At 40.5% G+C, this 21,515-nt stretch overlaps 1 protein-coding gene across 7 annotated transcripts in view; it reads left to right on the top strand.

The window, feature by feature from the left end:
- The window catches only part of ALPK1 (alpha kinase 1), a 137,258-nt gene that overhangs the window by 76,572 nt on the left and 39,171 nt on the right, over positions 1–21,515 (top strand). For 6 of the 7 annotated variants that reach the window (XM_050791322.1, XM_050791318.1, XM_050791319.1 and 3 more), the window contains one exon: positions 1,452–1,606. In XM_050791322.1, the coding sequence (XP_050647279.1) occupies positions 1,452–1,606 (155 nt within the window). Of the gene's footprint in view, positions 1–1,451; positions 1,607–21,515 lie in introns of those variants that run through there. The other variant, XM_050791324.1, reaches the window with a different exon arrangement.

Raw genomic sequence — 21,515 nt, 5'->3', positions numbered from 1 at the left:
CACTGTGAGGTCATGGTGGATTGAGGAGAAGTGGCAATGTTTGCATTGAGTGCTGAAGCCAATGGGCCTGAATTTGGTCACAAGGCACCAAGGGAAGGCAGTCCAAACAGCCAGAACAGGATTTGCCAAACCACTGAAGATTTTTATTCAGGGCAATGGACTGGTCCATCTTGTGTTTAGAAAAATGAGGATCAACAATGTGCAATAGGAACTGGATGGAGCAAGATTCAGGCGAGAATTACTGCCAAGGAAGAGGAGGAAATGGATTTTAGGAGCCACAGCATTTGACAACTAATTAGGTGTGGGGAAGAAGAGAGAACACAAAGTCTAGACCGACTTCTGGGTTTCGGATTTGGGAACTTAATTAATGGTGGTACCAGTCATTAAATTAGAGATTTATAAGGGAAAATAGATTTAGAAAAAGGTGATGAGTTCAGTTTGGATATTGAGCATGAGAGGCTTGCAAGATAAGTACCTAGAGATTTATAGCTGGCAGTCGTATATACAGGTCCTTTATTTATATGGCAGTCATATATACAAGTCATATATACATAATCCTTTTTTAAGAACCCTGGCATCACATGTGTACTTCAGAATTCCGAATTTTTCTAGTGTTAGAAGGGTCTTCTGGTGCATGTACCATATATTACATTCATACTTCAGTAGCAGGTGGAGTGCAGTCAAACACAAAAAATTTTGCAGCAAAACTTTTGAGCAATCTCACTGAGTCGTTAACCAGGACTATAAATAACCTCTAGTCAATTCAAGTCTGTTTCGGGTGCCAAACTTAAGAAAAATTTCCAGTTGCCAAAGCTGCTTGGGTTTCCGAAGTTTGTATCAGAGATTATGGACCGCTGTAAGTAGATTTGGTGCCCATTAAGATATGTAATATATCTACTAATGTGAAACAGGGCCATTTCACAATTAATTCATACCATTTCAAATCTCATTTGTGTTTTTCGTAGTTATTGTCTGTATTTAAATGTATCCATGTCGAAGGGATGAGAAAGTGAAGTCTTAGAGAAGCAAAAAGAGGTTGTACAAATTAACACTGCATCACCCACCTGCCACAAGCCCAAAATGCCATTCCATTTCAGTCCCTTTCTCATTTTACAGGGAAAATAATATTTCCTTCATTCCTTTCTCTGACTCTTCATGCAGAGATAGTCACTAAAGTGCTTTACTTCCTGCTAAAAACCTTTCTTAATGCCTGACTACCCCAATTTACCTGTAGGGCAAAGTAGGCCAGGGCCACCCCTGACACATAGCTCCCCACTGTTGTTCTTTGAGTCTGAACCAACAGCTTAGACCAGCCAGCAAGAGGCAGGGAAAAGGTTTCTCTCTCTCTCTTTTTTTTTTTTTTTGCCACTGAGGTGCTTCATCATAACATCGGTAGCTTAACAGCCTTTTCTTTGACTGCAATTTCCTTACCTGAACTCTGACCTTTTCAGCTTCACTCCCCGGCGAGTTAAGGACCCTGATCCAGGAGGCAAAGGAAATGAAGTGGCCCTTCGTGCCTGAGAAGTGGCAGTACAAACAAGCCGTGGGCCCAGAGGACAAAACAAACCTGAAGGATGTGATTGGCGCCAGGTTGCAGCAGTTACTGGTAGGAAGAGCCACACCACCTGTTCCTCTGATATCCCCAAGTGAGGCATTTAGACTCTAAGTGGTCTAATAGATTAAATTTCTTTGAAGCACAAGACAGCCCCCTACCCTTATGGTCAGCTCTGCCAGATTGACTAATGTGGGGGAAATAGCTGTTTGAAAAGCATTGCTTGCCCATAAGATCTTGTGTTGAAAAGCCAAATCCAGTAAAAGTGAAGAGTGGTCAGTGGGTCTAACATGAACCCTGTCATCTTGAAATATTTACATATCCTTGGTGGGCCAAAGAAGCAGATTTGATTTCGCCATTCCTCACAGCATTTTAATTTTGAAATACTACTTTCTAAAAGTTGGGTAGCTTAAGAAAATAAATGCGCCCTTGTTTCATCAGTGTGACTTGCTGTCTAAGCTATTGAAGTCTGGCATATTCCTTCCCTGAGCCCCACCTAGGGTCCTGTTGACTTTCTTATACCCTCAAGGTTAAGGCTGTTCAGGAAGTATCAAGTCAAAGTCATTGACATGCTTATTTTTGAACTCATTTATTGGAAATTAATTGAACTGGTACCTCTATGCCAGATAGGAGAGAGCCTGAGGAGTAGCACAGGAACTCAGATTGCAGCTCGGTATTCAGGCTGTGGTTCTGGGGATGACACAGGGAGAACCATTTTCCTCTTTGATAGCATTGCTTTTTACCCACATTCTCTCAGATGATTGTCAAGGAAGAAAGTTTGCTAGTTTATATTTTCTCAAATAAAAAATATATTTGTCTGGAGATCAGGCATTAGAAGCATGACAATATCCTAAAATTTTTACTTTATCGGTTTACATAAGATTGTATTTTTGAGTCATCCCAAAATAAATATATAGACATTGTCTTTGCCCATTCAAGCAAAAATCTAAGAAAGATCCCCTGATTTGTAGACACACTAGACACACAAGAGCATCTTTAGAGACTTAATAGAAACAGTAAAACCCCACCTCTCTCATCCTCCGAAAAAACAAACAAAACAGGTTAAGCAGACTGGGAATTGCAAGCAAAGGAAAGTCAATACTTAAGGAGAACACAATAGTGAGCCAAGGGTTTTAAATAAATGTGGTCAGTATTAGTGGAAAAGTAGAATAAAATAATAACTATAACTTAACTATCATTATAGAGTTTACAAAGTGTTTGCATATGCATCGTCTCATTTGATTCTCGATAGCCTGAGAGTGATTCAGATGCTCTTTGACTTATGATGGAGTTGCCCCCAATAAATCCATCATAAGTTGGAAATATAATAAGTCAAACATATTATACATTAAACATGCATTTATTAAGCCTAACCTACTAAACATCATAGCTTAGCTTAGCCTACCTTAAGCAAGCTCAGAACACTTACATTACTGCACAGTTGGGAAAAATCGTCTAATATAAAGCCTATTTTATAATAAGGTATTGAATATTTTGTGTAATTTAGTGAATACTGTGCTGTAAGTGAAAAACAGAATGGTTGTGTTCTACTAAATGTATATTGCTTTCACACCATCGTAAAGTAACAAAATCACAAGTTGAACCATTGTAAGTTGGGGATCTCCTGTATTACCATTATCATCCCTCTTTTACGAACAAGGAAATTAAGGTGCAGAGAGATTAATTTGCCCAGGGGAACAGACCAGTAAGTGGTGAAATTGTGACTTACAGCCTTCTCCTTCATCCAGCTCCAATTCTCCATCAGGAAGCACCAAGTGAAGAGCTTGAAAACATAGGTAGAAGCCATGAGGTTTGCTTATTGTATCTGAAGTAAGCTGTAGGCCGTCCAGTAACACTTTCTGCATTGATGATGGAAATGTTCTACAACTGTGCTGTTCAATATGGTAGCCACTTGCCACAGATGACTCTCAAGCACTTAAATTTGTGATGAACGGGACCAAAGAACTGAATTTTTATTTTAGCTATTTTTTATTCATTTCTATGTAAATAGTCACGTGTGGTCAGGGCTGCCATTTTATTGGATACTGCAGCTCTAAAGCAGTGGCTATGAATGTGAGACCTCCCGACAATGGATTAGCATCACCTGAAAACTGGTCAGAAATTCAAATTCTTGGGCTCAAATCAAAAACCCTTACTGAATCAAACACCCTGGGAGTGAGAGTCCAGCAATCAGCATTAGACAAGCCCTCCAGATGATTCTGATGCTAAAGTTTGAGAGCCACTGCTGGCAGGGAAGAGTAGAGTGGCGAGCAAGGGGGAAAGGCAGAGAGTGTGAACGAGGATATAGTGGAGAGGGGCAAGGTAAGGAGTAAGGAGAATCCAGTGAGAAGGCTGTAGGAGACCAACCCAATAAAAAAATCTCTTTTTCATCAATTCTGGGAACTGTTGTTCAGACTCCCTCCTGCAAAAGCTGATGGTCACTTTACTTGCTTGGAGATCGCTTGTGGAATTAGCTTAGTGGCATGAAAGAACTTTACAAACCTTCCAAGGAAGGCGAGAGCAAAATGGCCTCGCAAGAGGGAGTGACTCCTGCTTTGACCTTTGGGCTTAGCAGGTTTCTCTGACTTTTGAACATAGGCTGAGTGCTGGAGATGTGGCACATCACTATAACTGGGGTTTTACTCCCCTCATTCCATCCTGCAATCACCAGATCCCTGAGCCCTACCTTCAAAGCTGGTAGTGATATTAGCTTATAAACTGAAAATGGTGTTTTTAAACATCATTTAAAAACGTCAGTCCCGCTGCATTGGGGGTTTAATGTGAGTTGGGAGAGAAGCTGCTCATAGTTGGTAGACTGTTTTAAGAGCCCACTTACGATACCTCCCACTATGCCTCTCTACAGTACACAAATTTCACCACTGGAGAAATAGAAGCATAGAGAATTTAAGAAGTGTGAGCCCAGCTCACAAGGTCACTCAGTGGCAGCTCTAAGGGGCACTGTCTATTAGGCCTTCTTTAGTCTCTAATGTATTTAATCTGACAGCTTTTTGAACTCTGAGCATCATTTTCTTTAGCTTGCCCAGCAAGCTATAAATTAAACAACCACACCTCCTAATGACTTTTAGGATGTTCTCCTATTGTGCCAGACCCCAAGTGCACAATTGCTAAACCACTCTGTTTTGTAAATACCGAGAACCATAGCACCCTGTGAGTCAGGTGCTTCTAAAATCTATTTTTAATATCTTAGATTATTAAAAATAGTTTGAATAAATTCCATGATTTGTTTTTGTTTCACCGTATCCCAATTAGGTCAATTTCAATATTAGAGTTTATCAGAGCTGGCTGGTCATATTTTAATAACTGATTAATTGTGAAATTCCATTCTCACATAAAAAATAGTTAAAGATTACTGAGTTTGTCTTTTCATGTTTTCTCTCTTATTATAGTTTATTCATGAATATAAACTTTCTGTGATTTTTTTTACCTTGAAATGAATCCTTCCCATAAAATGCTTCCCCCCTGTTTTTCAAATTAGCATTGTACTCAGAGAATAAACACTGTGTCTTTAATTCCACAATTAACAGATCGAAGTTGAGCACAGAATGCTTAAGAAAAAGGCCAGTCACAAACAACTGTTTTCCACAGTTCATGAGTTGGTAAAATGAAGAGTCATTTATAGTGTTATTCTCTTGGGCTGAATTTAACCAAGAAAAATGATACATGTTTTGTGTTTTGCTTTCTGGTCTCCACTGTGTTCCCATTTCCTCCCTCCCCACTGCTCTCCTCCCCTCCTCCCTGACTCTCCAATCCCTTTTCCTTTGGTGTGTGGCCACAGACAGAAATTTATGGCAGGGGCCAACCTCCTTTACACTCCACACAAAGCTTGCTGACTTGAGAGAGTTTGTCCGCGCTCTCCCAGAAAAAACACCTGCAGTAGGCTCCCCGAGAAACCTGAAGAGATGGGAGATTAATGTGGCTGTAATAGCTGGGCAGTGTTTTGGTATTATGCCCTCTCCCTAGGTAGATGGGTCTTTTCCGAGATGATACCAATTATTTATTGCTGAAACATCTGTTGATAACTGCAGCTGCCCTTGTAAAACAAAGCATATCACGGGGTCACAGGCTACGGGGACCTAAAATCCTACCTCATGCTAGTTTTGGTCTATTCAGCAACACCCTCAAGTCCGTGGGTTACCATCATCTTTAATGTCTCATCGTGCCATAGAAAATACTTTGTAAACACCGAGCTGCCCTGCCCTATAGTCTTTGAAGTATTATTTCATCTTCATCGGTAATTTATATTCCAGGGCCATTGTACTGTGGGAAAGAGAGGGGGAACCTTTTTTGTTTTCCATTTAATTGTATATCGCCTGACACTTTGACCTGTATTATTAGTATTAGTCAGAAAAAGGATTTTCTCCCTCTCTTATTTAAAAATAAAATTTCAAGGGAAAGCAAGCACTCCTTCAGCTCTTTTCACTCAAAACAATGTTTACACTCTGAGAGGGAAAGATGAAAAGCATGAGCAACTTTTTTCAAGTGTCGGAGAAGGGCATTTCAGTCTGTGAAAGAGAACAGTAAGGCCCTTATAAATATCATTCAGCAAAACCTTTGATGGATTTTTCAAAAAGTATTGAAGGCATTTAGCATTAGCTTCTGTTTAGCTCAGCTTTGGGCCATGGCGGTGGAGTGCTAGCTAGGAAAACCCATAGAATCCTAACTTGCTGCTGAGGTGCCGGGGAAGGACTCAACGTGGATGACACCTTGGGAATTTTTCTTTCTGTAGTTTTCACTCTTCTAAACAACAACAAAAAATGTCTGGTGAATTAAAAGAAACTATGAAAGTAAAGCTTTCAAAACGTAGAATAAAGGGTGTGTTTGGATTTGCAAGTGGGAACAGATTGGGCTGCAAGGCCAAGAGCTGTGTGATAGCCCTGAGTTTGGACATTCCCTGCACAGGTTTGGGGGTCCTGATGGTGAAGGAAGACTGGCCTATTTCTGGGGAGGGAGGGGCCTGCTGTCAGTCAGCCCTGGATTTACTGTGGTGCCCACTCATGGAGATACGAGATGATTTTTGTAGGTTGGCACTAAAAGCACAGTCTGAGGACATAAAGCAGGCTTAGAAGGAGGATATCGTTTTTCCCATGTTCTTTTCAACTCTACAACCATGAAAAATGGGTAATCTGATAGCCCTGATGTTGTAAATATTTTCGGAAAGTATCTGTGGTGCCTTGGAGACATTTGAAGAGACACCATAATAATAATAATAATAATAATAATAATAATAATAATAAATGTTTAGTTGTTTCCTTATGCTATTTTGTGGAAAACCCCTGTGGATGAATAAAGTTCGATCAGTTTAGTCCCAAGAATTTTTTTAACTTTTATTTTAAGTTCAGGGCTACACATGCAGGTTTGTTACATAGGTAAACTTGTGTCACAGGGGTTTGTTGTACAGAGTATTTTATCACCCAGGTACTAAGCCTAGTACCCATTAGTTATTTTTCCTGATCCTCTCTCTCCTCCCATCATCCACCTTCCGACAGACCCCAGTGTGTGTTGTTCCCTTCTACGTGTCCATGAGTTCTCGTCATTTAGCTCCCACTTAGAGTGAGAACACTTGATATTTGGTTTTCTGTTCCTGTGTTACTTTGCTAAGGATAATGGCCTCCAGCTCCAACTGTGTTCCTGCAAAAGACATGCTCTCATTCTTTTTTATGGCTGCATGGTCAGAATATTTTTTCTAATATGCCTTTTCATATTATCTTGGTGCCTTTGACTTGTTAATATTTTTATTTCTGAACTACTTAAGATGTTAGAGGGGTGAGATTTAAAACATAAATAAACATGAATAAATATAAGAGTTGGTCATTGCAAGATTGCAGAAAACGCTTTAAAAACGCCTAGTGTGACTAACTTGTGAGCTCAGGGGATGGAGGAGAAACTTTAGCAAAAGAAACCAAAGTATGAATTTATTAAGAAATGAAATATCAAGTTAAAGAAAGTTATGGAAGTAATAAAATTCCCTCCATGAATAAGCTCTTGGTTAAAAGATTTCCTTAAAATTAATTTTAAAACATTTATTCCAGGTGCCGGTTTTTATATTAGTAATAGAGGATTCAAAAGCAGTAACAGGTGCTGTTTGGATTATGATTCTTTCAGCATTTTTCATCTTACTTGCTTTGGGGCTTTCATAGCAGAAACCTTTTCATCAGGATGCAAAAAGAAAAAAGAAAAACACACCACAAAGTGAAGAAAAACTCTGCATTCATTCATTCCACAAACTTTAGTGGGTGTCAGCATGTGCCAGACATTTGATAGAACACTGAGAGAAGTGCAGAAGAAAGAGAAGACCCAGTTCATGTCCTGGAAAACTACAAGAACGAAGAGAAAGGGCTACCCTTGTCAAAGTCCGGCTTATTGGAATGGTTCTTCCCATGTATTGACCTCCTAATATGCGGCAGTTGCTCAATCTATGTTCTTTCAGCTATGTCGACAACCCTTAAAGAAAAGTGTTATAATTCCCTTTTCACAGTTAAGAAAATTAATGCTCGGAGAAGTGGTTTTTCAAAGTCACAATTTGAACTCCCCATCTCTCTATGGACAGCTCTGTTCTTTCCATTTAGGGGCACATAAGGAGGGCCATGCAGGCTTTTTTTTTGTTTTTTTTTTAAGACAGAGTCTCACTCTCTTGCCCAGGCTGGAGTGCAGTGGCGCGATCTCGGCTCACTGCAGCCTCCACCTCCTGGATTCAGGCAGTTCTCCTGCCTCAGTCTCCTGAGTAGCTGGGACTACATGCACGCACCACCATGCCCGACCATTTTTTGTATTTTTAGTAGAGACAAGGTTTCACCATGTTGGCCAAGATGGTCTCGATCTCCTGACCTCATGATCCGCCCACCTCAGCCTCCCAAAGTGCTGGGATTACAGGCGTGAGTCACCACGCCCAGCCTGTGCTGGCTTTTAAGATGTTGAGATACCAGTGGTTGGTCACAGCCGTGGCCAGGGGCCTGATTGCTCCTACTCTTGCCCTGACTAATTCAGGAACCTCTGGATCTTGCCAGGATCTAAAAATGAAAGTTTGTCTCGGAAAGAACCTTGCTCCAGCCAAATGTCTGGTGTCTCTGAGGCTGCAACAATTGTATTTTGTTTAGGTCCCCTAGATAAGATAGCAGATCAGAAGAATGGAGTATGAGGAAGGGAGCTGAGCTACTTGTCAAAGACAGAAGAGCATATGGTGACCTGTGGGACAGACAGGGTGAGTGGGCACTAAGTATAAGATTTCAGTCTCGCGACACGCAGGGCAGTGATGCCTTTGCCTGAGACAGCATGGGAGGGGAAGCTGGCATGTGCTTCTTGGATGTCTTAGAGACATCTGAAACTCATGGTCCTTCTCTTCCCTGCTTTCAAATAAGGTCCCCTTTCAGGGTCCAGTAGCATAAGCTGGGAACTTCAAGGTCGTTCTTGTCACCTTCCTCTCCCTTGACTGACATATCCACTCCATCATCAAGCTTAGTAGGTCTTATTTTCTAAATCACTCCTCAATTCCCCTCCACCCCATCACTACTCCTGTTGCAGCTGCAGCTATATCTCACCTGGGCTCCTGCCATTGCTTCCTGAAAAGCCTCCCACATCCATCCCCCTTCACTCCTCCACATCTCTTCTCCATGCACAGAGGTGTTTGTGTAAACTACACCTGTCACCCCAATATGCCTAGGAATGCAAAACTCTGAAATGAAGCCCACAGGCCCAGCCAGGCACAGTCCTTCCCTCGGCTGCCCCTGCTGCACCATCTCCATCTCATGGCCTCCTTTCAGTCCATACTCTTACCGGGATTCTTCCATGCACATAGCTGCTCTCCATTCCCAAGACATTCTTCCCTCCCTCCTTTGCCTGATTAATTTCTGTTTATCTCTCCCTTCTCAGCTCATGTCTCAGTTCTTCAGGGAAGCCTGCCCTGATCTCTGGGACTAAATCAAAATTCCCCAATTCCCTTGGCTATGAGGTACCACCTTTTCAAAGTTGCAGTTTACATTTGTTTGTGGGGTTTCTTTTATTCCTGTCTCTCTCTTCTGCTAGCTACAAGCTCCATGAGGACCAGGCCTTATCTGTGTTCACCATTATATCCCTGACACTTAAAACGCACACCTTCAATGAATGTAAGTATGTAAGCCTGTGCCTCCATAGAACAAAAGGCAAAATAAACCCCAGTCCACAGGAAAAAGCAGAATTTGTTCAATGGAATATTTCAACAAAAATGTTTCTAAAAGGAAAAGAATAGGCTCTAGTATCTACTAAGCTATTTTATTCTTAAACATAACTAGAGAAAAAAGATTGGGAAAAACATATCACTCTTCCCACTTCATCAGTTTGTGGTACATAGTACAGTCAAGAGCCCACTCAGTTATTCCATTTGGATGTCCTAGATATCTCAAGTTCAATAGGTCCAAAACTGGACTCATCATCTCTCAACTTCTCCCTCCACCAACCAAACTTTATCCACCCCCAGTGATCACCATATCGGTAAATGGCACTATAAACCCCCAGTTCCCCAAATCAAGACCTTGGCTTTATCTTCCCCCCAACCCTCATATCTCATTTGTTACCAAATCCTAATAATTTTCCTCTGAGATGTCTCTCAAATACATCTTCCTTTCCCTAATCCTACTGTAACTATTCTGGTTCAGAGCATATCATCTCTTTCTTGGAATATTATTATTATTAGGTTAGTGAAAATGTAATTGTGGTTCTTGCAATTAAAAGTAATTTCATTTATTTGAGAGAGGGTATGTCTCTGTTGCCCAGGCTGCAGCGCAGTGCAGTGGTACAATTTTGGCTCACTGCAACCTCTGTTTCCCAGGCTCAAGCCAACCTCCCACTTCAGCCTCCCAAGTAGCTGGGACTACAAGTGCATGTCACCATGCCTGGCTAATTTTTTTTATTTTTTTGTAGAGATGGGTTTCCCAGAACCATGTTTCCCGGGCTGGTCTCAAACTCCTGAGCTCAAGTGATCCACCTGCCTAGGCCTCCCAAAGTACTGGGATTGCAGGCGTGAACCACTATACCTGGCCCTCTTTCCTAAATTATATCCCACTCCTCTCCCTAACTCTAGTCACATTCCCTGTATCTGTAAGAACAGGAAGGTCATGCTGCAGACAGATTTAAAAACAAACAAAGAAACAAACACTCAGGGGCTGAAAGCAAAGAAGGTTTATTCTGTCCTCTTGCTACATGTCCATCTGAGGTCAGTGGGAGGCTCTGCTTTATGTCAGTCTCCTCAGGAGCCCAGATTGATGAGACACCTAACATCTAGGATATGGCTGGTTGCCATTGCAGGGGGAAGCAGAAATAAGGAATTGCACACTGGGTTTTAAATGCAATTAATCCAACAGATGTGACCATTGGTCAAGAGAAGCCATGTGGTCACACTTCTTTTTAAGAAGTCAGAGAAATACAATCCCACCATGTGCCCAGAAGGAGAAGACCCAGAAATATATTGGCAGAGAGTCTGCCATGGCCTGCTAGCTTCTCTCCACAATGCAACCGAAGCATCTTTCCAAAATAGCAGGCTGGCATTCCTTCATACTTAAATTTGGTGCAGGGGGTGGGGGGGTAGGGTGGGGGGAGTTGGGAAAAATCTCAACTAATTAAAAGAAAATAAAACAAAAACAAGACAACCATATAGATCTTACAGAAGTACCTAATACTAATCCTCAACAAGAAAATCTTCTAAATAAATTTGGGTGAACATTTTCATCAAGGTGGTGAGAATACTAGTTACTTTTGTTCTTTATACTTCTTTGATTCTTTACAACAAACATTGCTTACCATTATAATAAAGGAAGGGAAGAGAGAGAGAGAAAAGAAGAAGGATTGTTAAACAGTTGTCCTTAAATCTAGACAAGGTCAAATGCTCAAAAACTTCTCACCACTTTTCTAAGAGCAAGTACAAATACTGAAGTGCACACATCTTAACAATGGGGAGGCTAAAGTCATTAATTAAGTGACTTAAGTACTATATCTTTTCACTGAGTAAAGTAAGAATTCAAAATGCAATGTTATTCTTTCCAAACCTTTTCTCTTCCCATTTGGTGGCCTGCTATAAGCTGAGTATCATTATCCTTCTGTTATATTTGTTAGATCATTTTACCCTGGTGTACATACACACATACTGTGTATCTAATTGGTATTGAGTACAAGTTATTTCTCCATCAAATGGTAGAACATCAAAGCTGGAGAGAAATTCAGAGGTCCTCTATTTCAAGCCCATTGTTGGGTAGGTGGGGAAACTGAAATCTAGAGAGAATGAGAAGAGGCTCACCAAGTCACACAGCCAGTTCGTGGAAATGATGGGATCACCAGAGCCGGGTTTCCTACTCCTAAATGTGGTGTTTTCTTCCTGAATCTACATGACTGCCTGGCTAGGCAGGCTGTCGTAGGGCTGGGGCAGCCTTGTCCTTGTTGTACTTCTTTTCTCTCTGCTGCCCCATAGCCTGCCCCTCTGCCTCTTTCTGTTCCTGTGATTTGACTATTTTATTCTGAGCAGAATTAATTAAAACCGAAATTGTATAATTTTCAATAATCAACATTTAAAACTTGAATTTCTTTTGCTGAACATTATAGTTCTTGTTTTGAAAAGAAGCCAGATAAAAGGTTTAGATGCTTCAAAAATATTTTTTATTTAATAAGTGAAAATTAGTTGCCAAGAGAATGGAGCTTTGGAGGAAAATATTAGCCCCAAGGCCTATGTATTTTCAGACTTTAAGGTAGAGTCTGATTAAAATCACCAAGGATTTAAACCCTGCTCTAAAACTCTGCCAAAAACTGCCCTTTTAATATAGTACTTTCAAGTTTCAATGGAAGATAAATTAAAATGGTGACTTGTCCTTAAAATTCTACCAAGAAACTTTGGTTGCCACAGAATCAGGCATGCAAGTTATCCCTTTGATGAGGCTAAATCTATGGCATGAATTTCATGTCTCCCTATAATGAGGCCTGAAGGCTGAGCCAAGTCCTGGAGTAGTTGATTTGACTAAGACAAGTGGGCTGAGCAACCCAGCTCAAAATGCTAGCAGAAAATGAACAGGTTCAAGTGTTGGGCAGACAAAAGAAAGTGATGACCTTCAGAAAATAAATCCTAGGGATGTGTTCATTCTTTCTGGCAGCAAATAAGAAAAACATCACCTCCCAAATCTTGTATGTTAAGTAAATGAGGAGCTGAAATAATATTATCTCCATATATCTGACAGTGTTTATATGAGGTTGAACCATATGAAAGTATCACCTTTGTATGCAACAAACGTCAAACACCAGCAATTTCATACTTTTCAATGTGATATATTCTTCACAGCATATAATCTTGATGACAGCCCTGCAAAGTGAAATTTATTATACTTATCTTACAGATAAGATGATTGGCTCAGAGAGCTTGAGAGATATTTCCAAGCCATGTCACCAAGTATACTTCAGCAGGGATATGCCCTGGATTTCCTTCTCCCACCCTTTCATCATGTGTAATCACCTGCCTGCTTCATGAAACAAGATTATCTCACTCACAAGGGCAAAACCCAAGCCTTTTTAAGCTCAACAAATTCATAGATTTTGAATCAGTACTTTCTTTTATTAGACATATTTGTACAGCACAAAAGTTTACTATTATCCCATGAATCTATTCATTTGAATCAATTGTCTTTAAAACATTTTTATTGCTCATCTCATCAGTAAAAACTTTTACATAAGCACCACATTATACATTTATTTATTTAATGATATGCATGTACTGTGCATTACTATGTATATAGATTTCAGTAGAATAGAAATTTAAGAAGAATGAGACAAAGATTAAATGAATACTTTAAAATAAATTTTAAAGTGCTATATTGGCATGAGAACTTTTTTGTTCATGTTAAGATTGTAACATACGGTGTTTAGTTTTAAAAATCTTGAATTAGTCCTCTGCGTTGAAGATGTAGCTTGTACAGTTTACTTTAATACTTTGTTTTAATGACTGTCACAGTTAAAAATTTATGTGTCAAAGATGTGTAGATCCAAATAGAAATGGTCAGCTATGATTACAAATTCACATCACTCGCATTTCAATCCATCTACCAATTATGAGACATCATTTGTTGAAATGCAGCTAGCAAATTTCTGCATTCCCCAATGTCAATTGCATGTTTCTGCAAGTTAATCAGAGGATACTTTTTTTAACAAAGGATGCCAAAAATCCATTCAAACTCTTCATTTGGAACATTTTTTTAAAAGGGTTAAAATTTTCTTAGTTTTCATGTTTCCTTAGGAAAGAAAGAAAAAAAATTCCCATTCGTGTGTTTTAAAATATATGATATTTTTAGTACCTAAATCACAATGAAGAAAATACTTCCAGCCCTCATTATTTGAAAGATATTTTTCAGAATACCTGTTGCACAGCGTACTGTTGTCAGCCACTTGTCATCACAGAACAGGCTGATAGAAAAGCCTTTCATAAAAGAAAAATGTCTAAGCTCCATATTTGGCCATTCTCTAAGGAACTTTGCCTGGAGGTTTTTGTAGTATTTCCCACTCTCATTATGAATTATTCCAAAGTATCTATGATTTCTGATACTAGAAACTATACACCTACTTACCAACTATATAAACTGCAGTACAGTTTGTACAGTGAAACCGTCCAACAAGAGAGTTCCAGTCATCAGCTCCTCCAGGATGAAGCACGATCATGTGCCATCTGTGCTGAGTAACTATCGCACATAACAGAGGAAGGTGCTTATGTCAATTCACTTTTTAAAATGTTAGTGAAGCTTAATTTCTTTCTCACTGATAAATTTAAATGGAAAGTTTTAGAATTTTCTTTGTATTTTGAGATCTCAGAAACTTATTTCACAATCTCACCCTCAATCCACTGTCAAAACAATACGTTATTATTTATTGAGCATCTACTAAGTGCTAGGCACCTTACATGTACTCCTCTGTAATCTTCTCAGTCATTATGTGGTGCTGTTATTTTTATTTATTTTTTCTTTTTTTGGAGACAGAGTCTCACTCTGTTGTCCAGGTCGGAGTGCAGTGGCATGATCTCATGATCACTGCAACCTCCATCTCCTGTGTTCAAGCAATTCTTGTACCTCAGCCTCCCAAGTAGCTGGAACCACATGCATGTGCCACCACATCCCGCTATTTTTTTGTGTTTTAAGAGAGGTAGGTCATCACCATGTTGCCCAGGCTGGTCTCAAACTCCTCAGCTCAGACAATCCTCCTTCCTTGGCTTCTCAAATTGCTAGGATTATAGGCGTAAGCCACAGTGCCAGGCCCTGTGGCATTGTTATCTTTACTTCATAGATGTAAATGTTAACGTCTAAAGGTTAAGTAACACGCAAAATCACATAGTGCCTCGGTACAGCTGAAACCCGTTTTCTTTGCCTTTTCCCACAGCATCTCCCTCTAGTAATAGATTTCACTAGCTTCTTCGTAAAAGTAGTCTCAATACTGGCTTGTTTTCCACATATGTGGGTAATCGGTCACATTTTGAAAATATTCTCAGCTCAATTCTGGAGCTTTTTATGTATATTCTGTATGTGAAGACCACAGGCGAAATATATTCCTTTCATGGCTGTTGAAAACCTCCTATTACACTAGGCATGAATTATTAGGTTGGTGCAAAAGTAATTGCAGTTTTTGCTATTGCTTTTAAATGGCAAAAAACTGCAGTTACTTTTGCACCAACCAATATTTCCATGGGCACTGTATGTGAAATTCAGACCTCTGTGTCTTCTGGAGTCACTGTCAAGTAGAGCTTTAAAAGGGCTTAGAGGCCAGACCCCTAACCTGTCTCAGTAGCTCTCCTATTATATTGCTTTGATCACAGAATTATAACAACTTCCCTTCACTCTTTGTCTAAGGCCATACTTTTGCCTAATATGCTTAAAATGCACATAATTTATATCTGTTTATGACTTAAATGACTTATGCTAGAGATTCCAAATAGTGGTCAACAGGATGAATGAACTAGAATTATGTGGGACATGTATGCATTAGCTGGGGTGGAGTGGGGAGCAGCTTCTTAAAATATATATATTCCTAGGTCTTACTACTCAAGATTCTGATTTAGTGGATCTTTATTTAGATCCACGAATCTGTATTGATAAAGCACCACCGTTGATGAGATTGAGCACAGTCAGATGGTATATATATAATTTAATATTGGAGAGTAATAAAGTCTATGATGACAAAGCAGAGTCAAGAGATAGTGAGTGACTATAGATACTCTAATATGATTGTAGAGGAATGGTGAGGGAAGGCTTTTTTGAATAGGTGACTGGAGCCCAGATCTGAATGAGGGAGCCATGCGGATAGCTGAGGGCACAGCATTGCAGAGGGAAGGAGCAACATATACAAAGACTTGTTGGAGGATGAGCAAAGAGGCTGGAGAATGGTGAGAAGTGATGAAAATAAGAGTAAATAGGTCAATGAAGTATTAAGAGGCAATATCATATAGGATCTTATTGGCCATGATAACAGATTTAAATTTAAAAATTTTTTTTAAGAGACAGCGTCTTGCTCTGTTGCCCAGGCTAGAGCACAGTGGTGTGATCATAGCTCACTGTAACCTCAAATTTCTGTGTTCAAGTGATCCTCCCACCTCAGCCTCCAGAATAGCTGGGACTACAGGCAAGCACCACCAAGCCTGGCTAATTTTAAAAATATATATTTTTGTAAAGACAGGGTCTCCCTATGTTGCCGAGGCTGCTCTCAAGCTCCTGGGCTCAAGTGATCCTCCTGCCTTGGCTTCCCAAAGTGCTGGAATTATAGGCCTGAGCCATGGTGTCTGGCCTAAATTTTATTTTAAATGTGATGGGAAGCCATGTTAAAGTCAAGAGCAGGGAACTGACATGATTAAGCTTACATTTTAGGGGATCACTCTGCTGTGTAAGGGAGAAACACCAGAGGCAAGAGCAGGGACCCTATCCAAGCAAGACTGTAACAGTGGCTTTGACTGAAGTGGGTGCCCTGGAGGAGATGACAAATGGTCAGATCTTACACGTATTTTAGAGGTAGAGCCAACATGATTTACTAATGGATTGGGTGTAGAGGACAAGGGAAAAAAAAGAGTCACAAATGTGGAGTCAAAACTCCAAGGTTTTGTCCTAAGCAAATGAGTGAATGAGACATCACTACAGAGACAGAGAACACTGAAGAAGAAGCAAGAATGGAGGAAAAATAGAGTTCTGTTTTAAACATGATGAGTTTGAGATCCTGACATCCAACTTGGGCTGTGGTGGGCAGTTCCATATACGAGTCTGCATTCGAGCAAAGAGAAACAGGATGGTATTTAAACATGGGATTCATCATCAGAGTTGCTATTTGAGGCCATAGAACTGGCTGAGTGCAGCTGAAGGAGAGAAGCAGTCTCAGAACTGATCGTTAGGGCCTTCCTTGTTCAGAAGCTGGGAAAGAAGCTTGATTCAGCAAATCAGAGCAAGGAAGGGAACCAGGAGAATGTGCAATGCCAGAAGCCACCTGAATTTTTTTCTTTTTTAAGGAGGGATTGATTTGCTCAGCTAAATCTTCTAGGAGTTTGAATAACATGAGAATAAATAAATGGTCACTGGATTTGTTAGCAACCTTGAAAAGAATAGGTACAATGAAGTGTTAGGGATGAAAATTATAGATTTAAGAAAGAGTGGCAGGTAAGGACGTGAGGACAGTGAGTTTAGACAACTCTTTTGGGATTGGCTGGAAAGGGCAGCAGAGAAATGGGATAGGAGCTGGAGACAGATGTATGACTGAGAAAGGATTGTTTTTCTCTCTCTTTTTTTATTTTTACTTTAAGTTCTGGAATATATGTACAGTACGTGCAGTTTTGTTACACAGGTAAACATGTGCCATGGTGATTTGCTGCACCTATCAACCCATCATTTAGGTTTTAAGCGTCACATGCATCAGGTATTTGTCCTAATGCTGTCCCTCCCCTTGTCCTCTACCCACCGACAGGCCCCGGTGTGTGATGTTCCCCTCCCTGCATCTATGTGTTCTCATTGTTCAACTCCCACTTATGAGTGAGAACATGCAGTGTTTGGTTTTCTGTTTCTGTGTTAGTTTGCTGAGAATGATGGCTTCTAGCTTCATCCACGTCCCTGCAAAGGACATGGACTCATTCTTTTTTGTGGTTGCTTAGTATTCCATGGTGTAGATGTACTACATTTTCTTTATCCAGTCTATCATTGATGGGTATTTGGGTTGGTTCCAAGTCTTTGCTATTGTGAATAGTGCTGCAATAAACATATGTGTGCAGGTGTCTTTATAGTAGAATGATTTATAATCCTTTGGGTATATACCCAGTAATGGGATTGCTGGGTCAAATGATATTTTTGGTTCTAGATGAAAGGATTGTTCTTAAGGTAGATGCTATTACAACATGTTTGGATGCTGATGAGAATGATCTGGAAGGAAATTAACGATGCAGAAGAGAAGGGAGATATAATGTGAAGAAGGAGTAGAATTGAACCTATAAGTAAGGTATTGGTATCACACTTACCAGTAAGAGGGTAGATGGAACACATAGGTTCCAACTCAAGAGGGTTGGCAAATTTAGGTAAAAGAATAAGGACCGTCTCTTCTCATTGACTATCTTTTCTCAGTGAAATAACAATCAAGGTTAACAGCTGAGACTCAGATTAGAGGAATTTGGGTTGGGAAGAGAGAAGGAGGTAGAAATGTAGTTCCAATTGCCAGGCAGTAATGGGGGCCATCTTCAGGTTACAATCATAAATTTAAAGTATCATGGTTGTGGTTTTTTTTCAGCCATTTTCACTTGCTTAGGTAGAAGCTCAGGTTAGGCAAAGAATTTTATATAATTTTGGAATTTGGGGTGCCAATAAATAACATTGATCTTACCCTCCTGCATTCAGAACCAGCTGAAAGGTAGATACAAAAGAGTAACTTTTATGACTATAAAACAGATAAGAGAATGTAGTTTTCAAAATTCAGGTGTGGGCTGGAAAATTCTTCACTCCAGATACATCCTGCTCCTGGCAGGCCCCTTCCTTCATGCAAAACAGGCCAGAATGTACCCTCTCCCCTGGCAGGAGGATGTGAAAAGAGGAGAGAGGAAGGTCTGAGCCAGGTATGTCACCCCCATCAGATAATTTGTTTCATCCACAGAAGGGAGGTGAGAGTGAGGACTGGGGAAAGAGCCTGGAAGATCAGCCTCACTCAGCCAGAGTGCTCAACTCTGGCTGCTCATTGGAATCACCTGGGATTGTTAAACGAAACCAATTCCCAGGTGCACTCCAGAGATTCTGATTTAACTGGTCTGGGCTGCCATCTGGGCATCTGGACTTTTAAAAGTCCTACCAGGTGACTCTAATGTGAGTCCAAGGTTTTCCTCTAACAATAAGCGTGGATGACATTTTTCAGAAAAATATAACAGAGGCAGAAAAAGGGAGAGGAGACAAGAATGCTTTTTAAAAGTTATTACATTTACGCACTATCGAATTTAAAGAGGCAAGTGAGGGCATGAGATGACTGATGGGATAGTACAAAACAGTAGGGTCAGTGAATTGTATGGGTGTCCCAGAAAGGTTGCAGAATTGTTGGATTTGTGCTATAGAAGAAGGAAGCTGAAAGAACATGAGATAAAGACCAGAGAACGCAATGCTTAAATTGAGATTCTTAAATGCTGCCAAAATCGTACATTCTAAGGTATGGCCAACCATGAGAGTAGGTGACTAAGGTGGGGTGTAGCAGAAGATAGCTGGAGAGAAGAAGGTCATGGGCAAGAGACACCAGTGCGCTGGAGGAATCATCAATGTGGATGCTGAAATCACAAAGAATGATAACTGGACTCATGCTAGCCATAGCAACCTGGGCACCAGAAGAGAGGTAAGGTGTGCAGGTCCCTAGCTCCCAGCCATGAGGTTCACAGGGATCCTGGTGAGATGGTTGCCTATTTTGATACTGGTTTCTTTTCCCTTTAACAGATGGCCAACTCCATATACAGTAGATCTGAGAAAGGGCGAGATGATCCAAAATATTATCTTTAGATATTAAGATAGAGAAAAAGCTTACAACTATTTTTCAGAAGGGTTTGAATCTGCATTTTCTATTGGTAAAAGTGAAAGAAAGGCCAGTGAAATGTTTACAGGCCCTGGGCATAAACCTTAAGAAAGGTCAGTTTTTTCTTCTCACCTCCTTGTCACATTTAGTGGGTGGACAAATATGGAGCATGCCATGTTTGGTCATCCATTGACTTGCGTCCACCAGTTTGATCTGTACCACTTGCACTCTGCTTTTACTATTGATGGATAACTATGCAGACGTCAATCACTTTTCATGTGTTCATTTTGCTAAAATTCCTCATCTCAGGACTTCCCCACCTCCCATCTTTCCCTACCTTTTGCCAATCTCCCAATTTGTTATGCAGCAATAATTTCCCCTTACACTGCTCCTGCCAATTGCAGTGCCAGATGGCTTCAGTTCTGAGCCCCCTCACCCAGCCCCTCCTTGAGAACAGCTGCCATTGTCACTGCTGTGAACACATCACAGCTGTGAACCCATAGCTGGGACCTAAACTTGATGCTCAGCATCGGGAGGGGCTGGCACTAATGCAAGGAACCATGAAAGCAGCACATACTTTTCCTTGCTGCTGTTCAGCAAGAGCCCTTAGAAAAGGCTCTTTAGCATTTTTTCAATCATCTGTGTATCAAAATCTCATTGTAGAGTTTAATTTCTTTACCACCTGACTCAGCTTCCTGGCCATGAAGTTCCCTTTGAGCCTTAAACGCAATTAGAACCCTGTTATTTCCCATCCTGAAAACAGATGTGAAAAAACAACTGTGTGTGTGTCTACGTGTGTGTCTGTGTACATGCATTTGTGAACCTCTCTCTTCAGAAATCCAGCACATTGTCTCGTCCACATCCACGTATTTTTATTTAAACATGATCACATAACAGGAAAAGTACAATTTGGTTGCTGTTTGGACAATCTTCCCCTAAGTCAGCCTCCGAGGAAAAATAAAGGATTAGAATCCCTGTTTGTTTTTGATCTGGAGCCATACTATGTTCATCCCAACACTAAAACTCTGTTACTGTGACACTACCTAAAAAGATCATATTTTTGAGTCCTCTGTGATGGCAGGTCAGTCGTGGGCCTAAAAACCCAAACAAAAAGAATCCTGAATCAAATTCCATGTAGACCAATATGCATTTCAAAGGCATTGCCCATGTAGTCAGTGGGTTAGGGTTTTTGTGTTGTTTTCTTTTTCTTTCTTTTTTAGGGGGTGGGGGAGGGAGAGGGGCTCTCTTTCATGTTAATCTAATTGTGCATAACCCAGGCACATTTTACCACGTAGGGAAACTCTTTAGCGTCCCTTCCCTACCACACACTTTGGCCCTCTTTCATTTTTCTCCTTCTGATGTCAGAGTGCCCCCCGCCCCCTCCCCGGCATACATTTTGGGAAGATTCCCAGGATGATGATGTATTCTGCTTTGCTGCTGAGGAATTTACTATCCCCTTACTTGGCAGCAAATGAAAGTGGGTATTAATTTCTCAGAGTGCTGGTAGAAACACGACAGAGGGGCTGCAAGAATGATACCCACCTAAATCTGTATGTAGTGCACAGCATGCTGCCGTTTCAAAAGGGAAAGAGAAAAGAAAATGAAAAGAAAAGATTCTCCTGAGTTGACTTCTCTGCATTTTGCATCGTTAGGTCTTGGAGAGAGATGCGAGAGGTTTGGGCCCTGAACGGAGTTAAATTATGCAGCTTCGGGGATGCCAGGTCCTCCAGAATAGGATGCTTCGTTTAGATTTTCCACAATGCTATTGAAGTGCTTATTTTCCTCCTGAAGAGACACAAACAGATGCAAACTTCTGTAAACACTTTAGAAATGAATTCAGTGAGTTTGGCCTCTCAGCAGTGCTCAATAGCTGACAGAAAAATGTCTAATTAGTGCAAGTGGAAATAATAGGGCCACTTGGATTCCTTCCATCCTCCTCCAAGTCTACTTT

Source organism: Macaca thibetana, chromosome 5, assembly GCF_024542745.1.
Source record: "Macaca thibetana thibetana isolate TM-01 chromosome 5, ASM2454274v1, whole genome shotgun sequence".
NCBI lineage: Eukaryota > Metazoa > Chordata > Mammalia > Primates > Cercopithecidae > Macaca > Macaca thibetana.
This window is presented reverse-complemented; position numbering and strand designations above follow the sequence as displayed.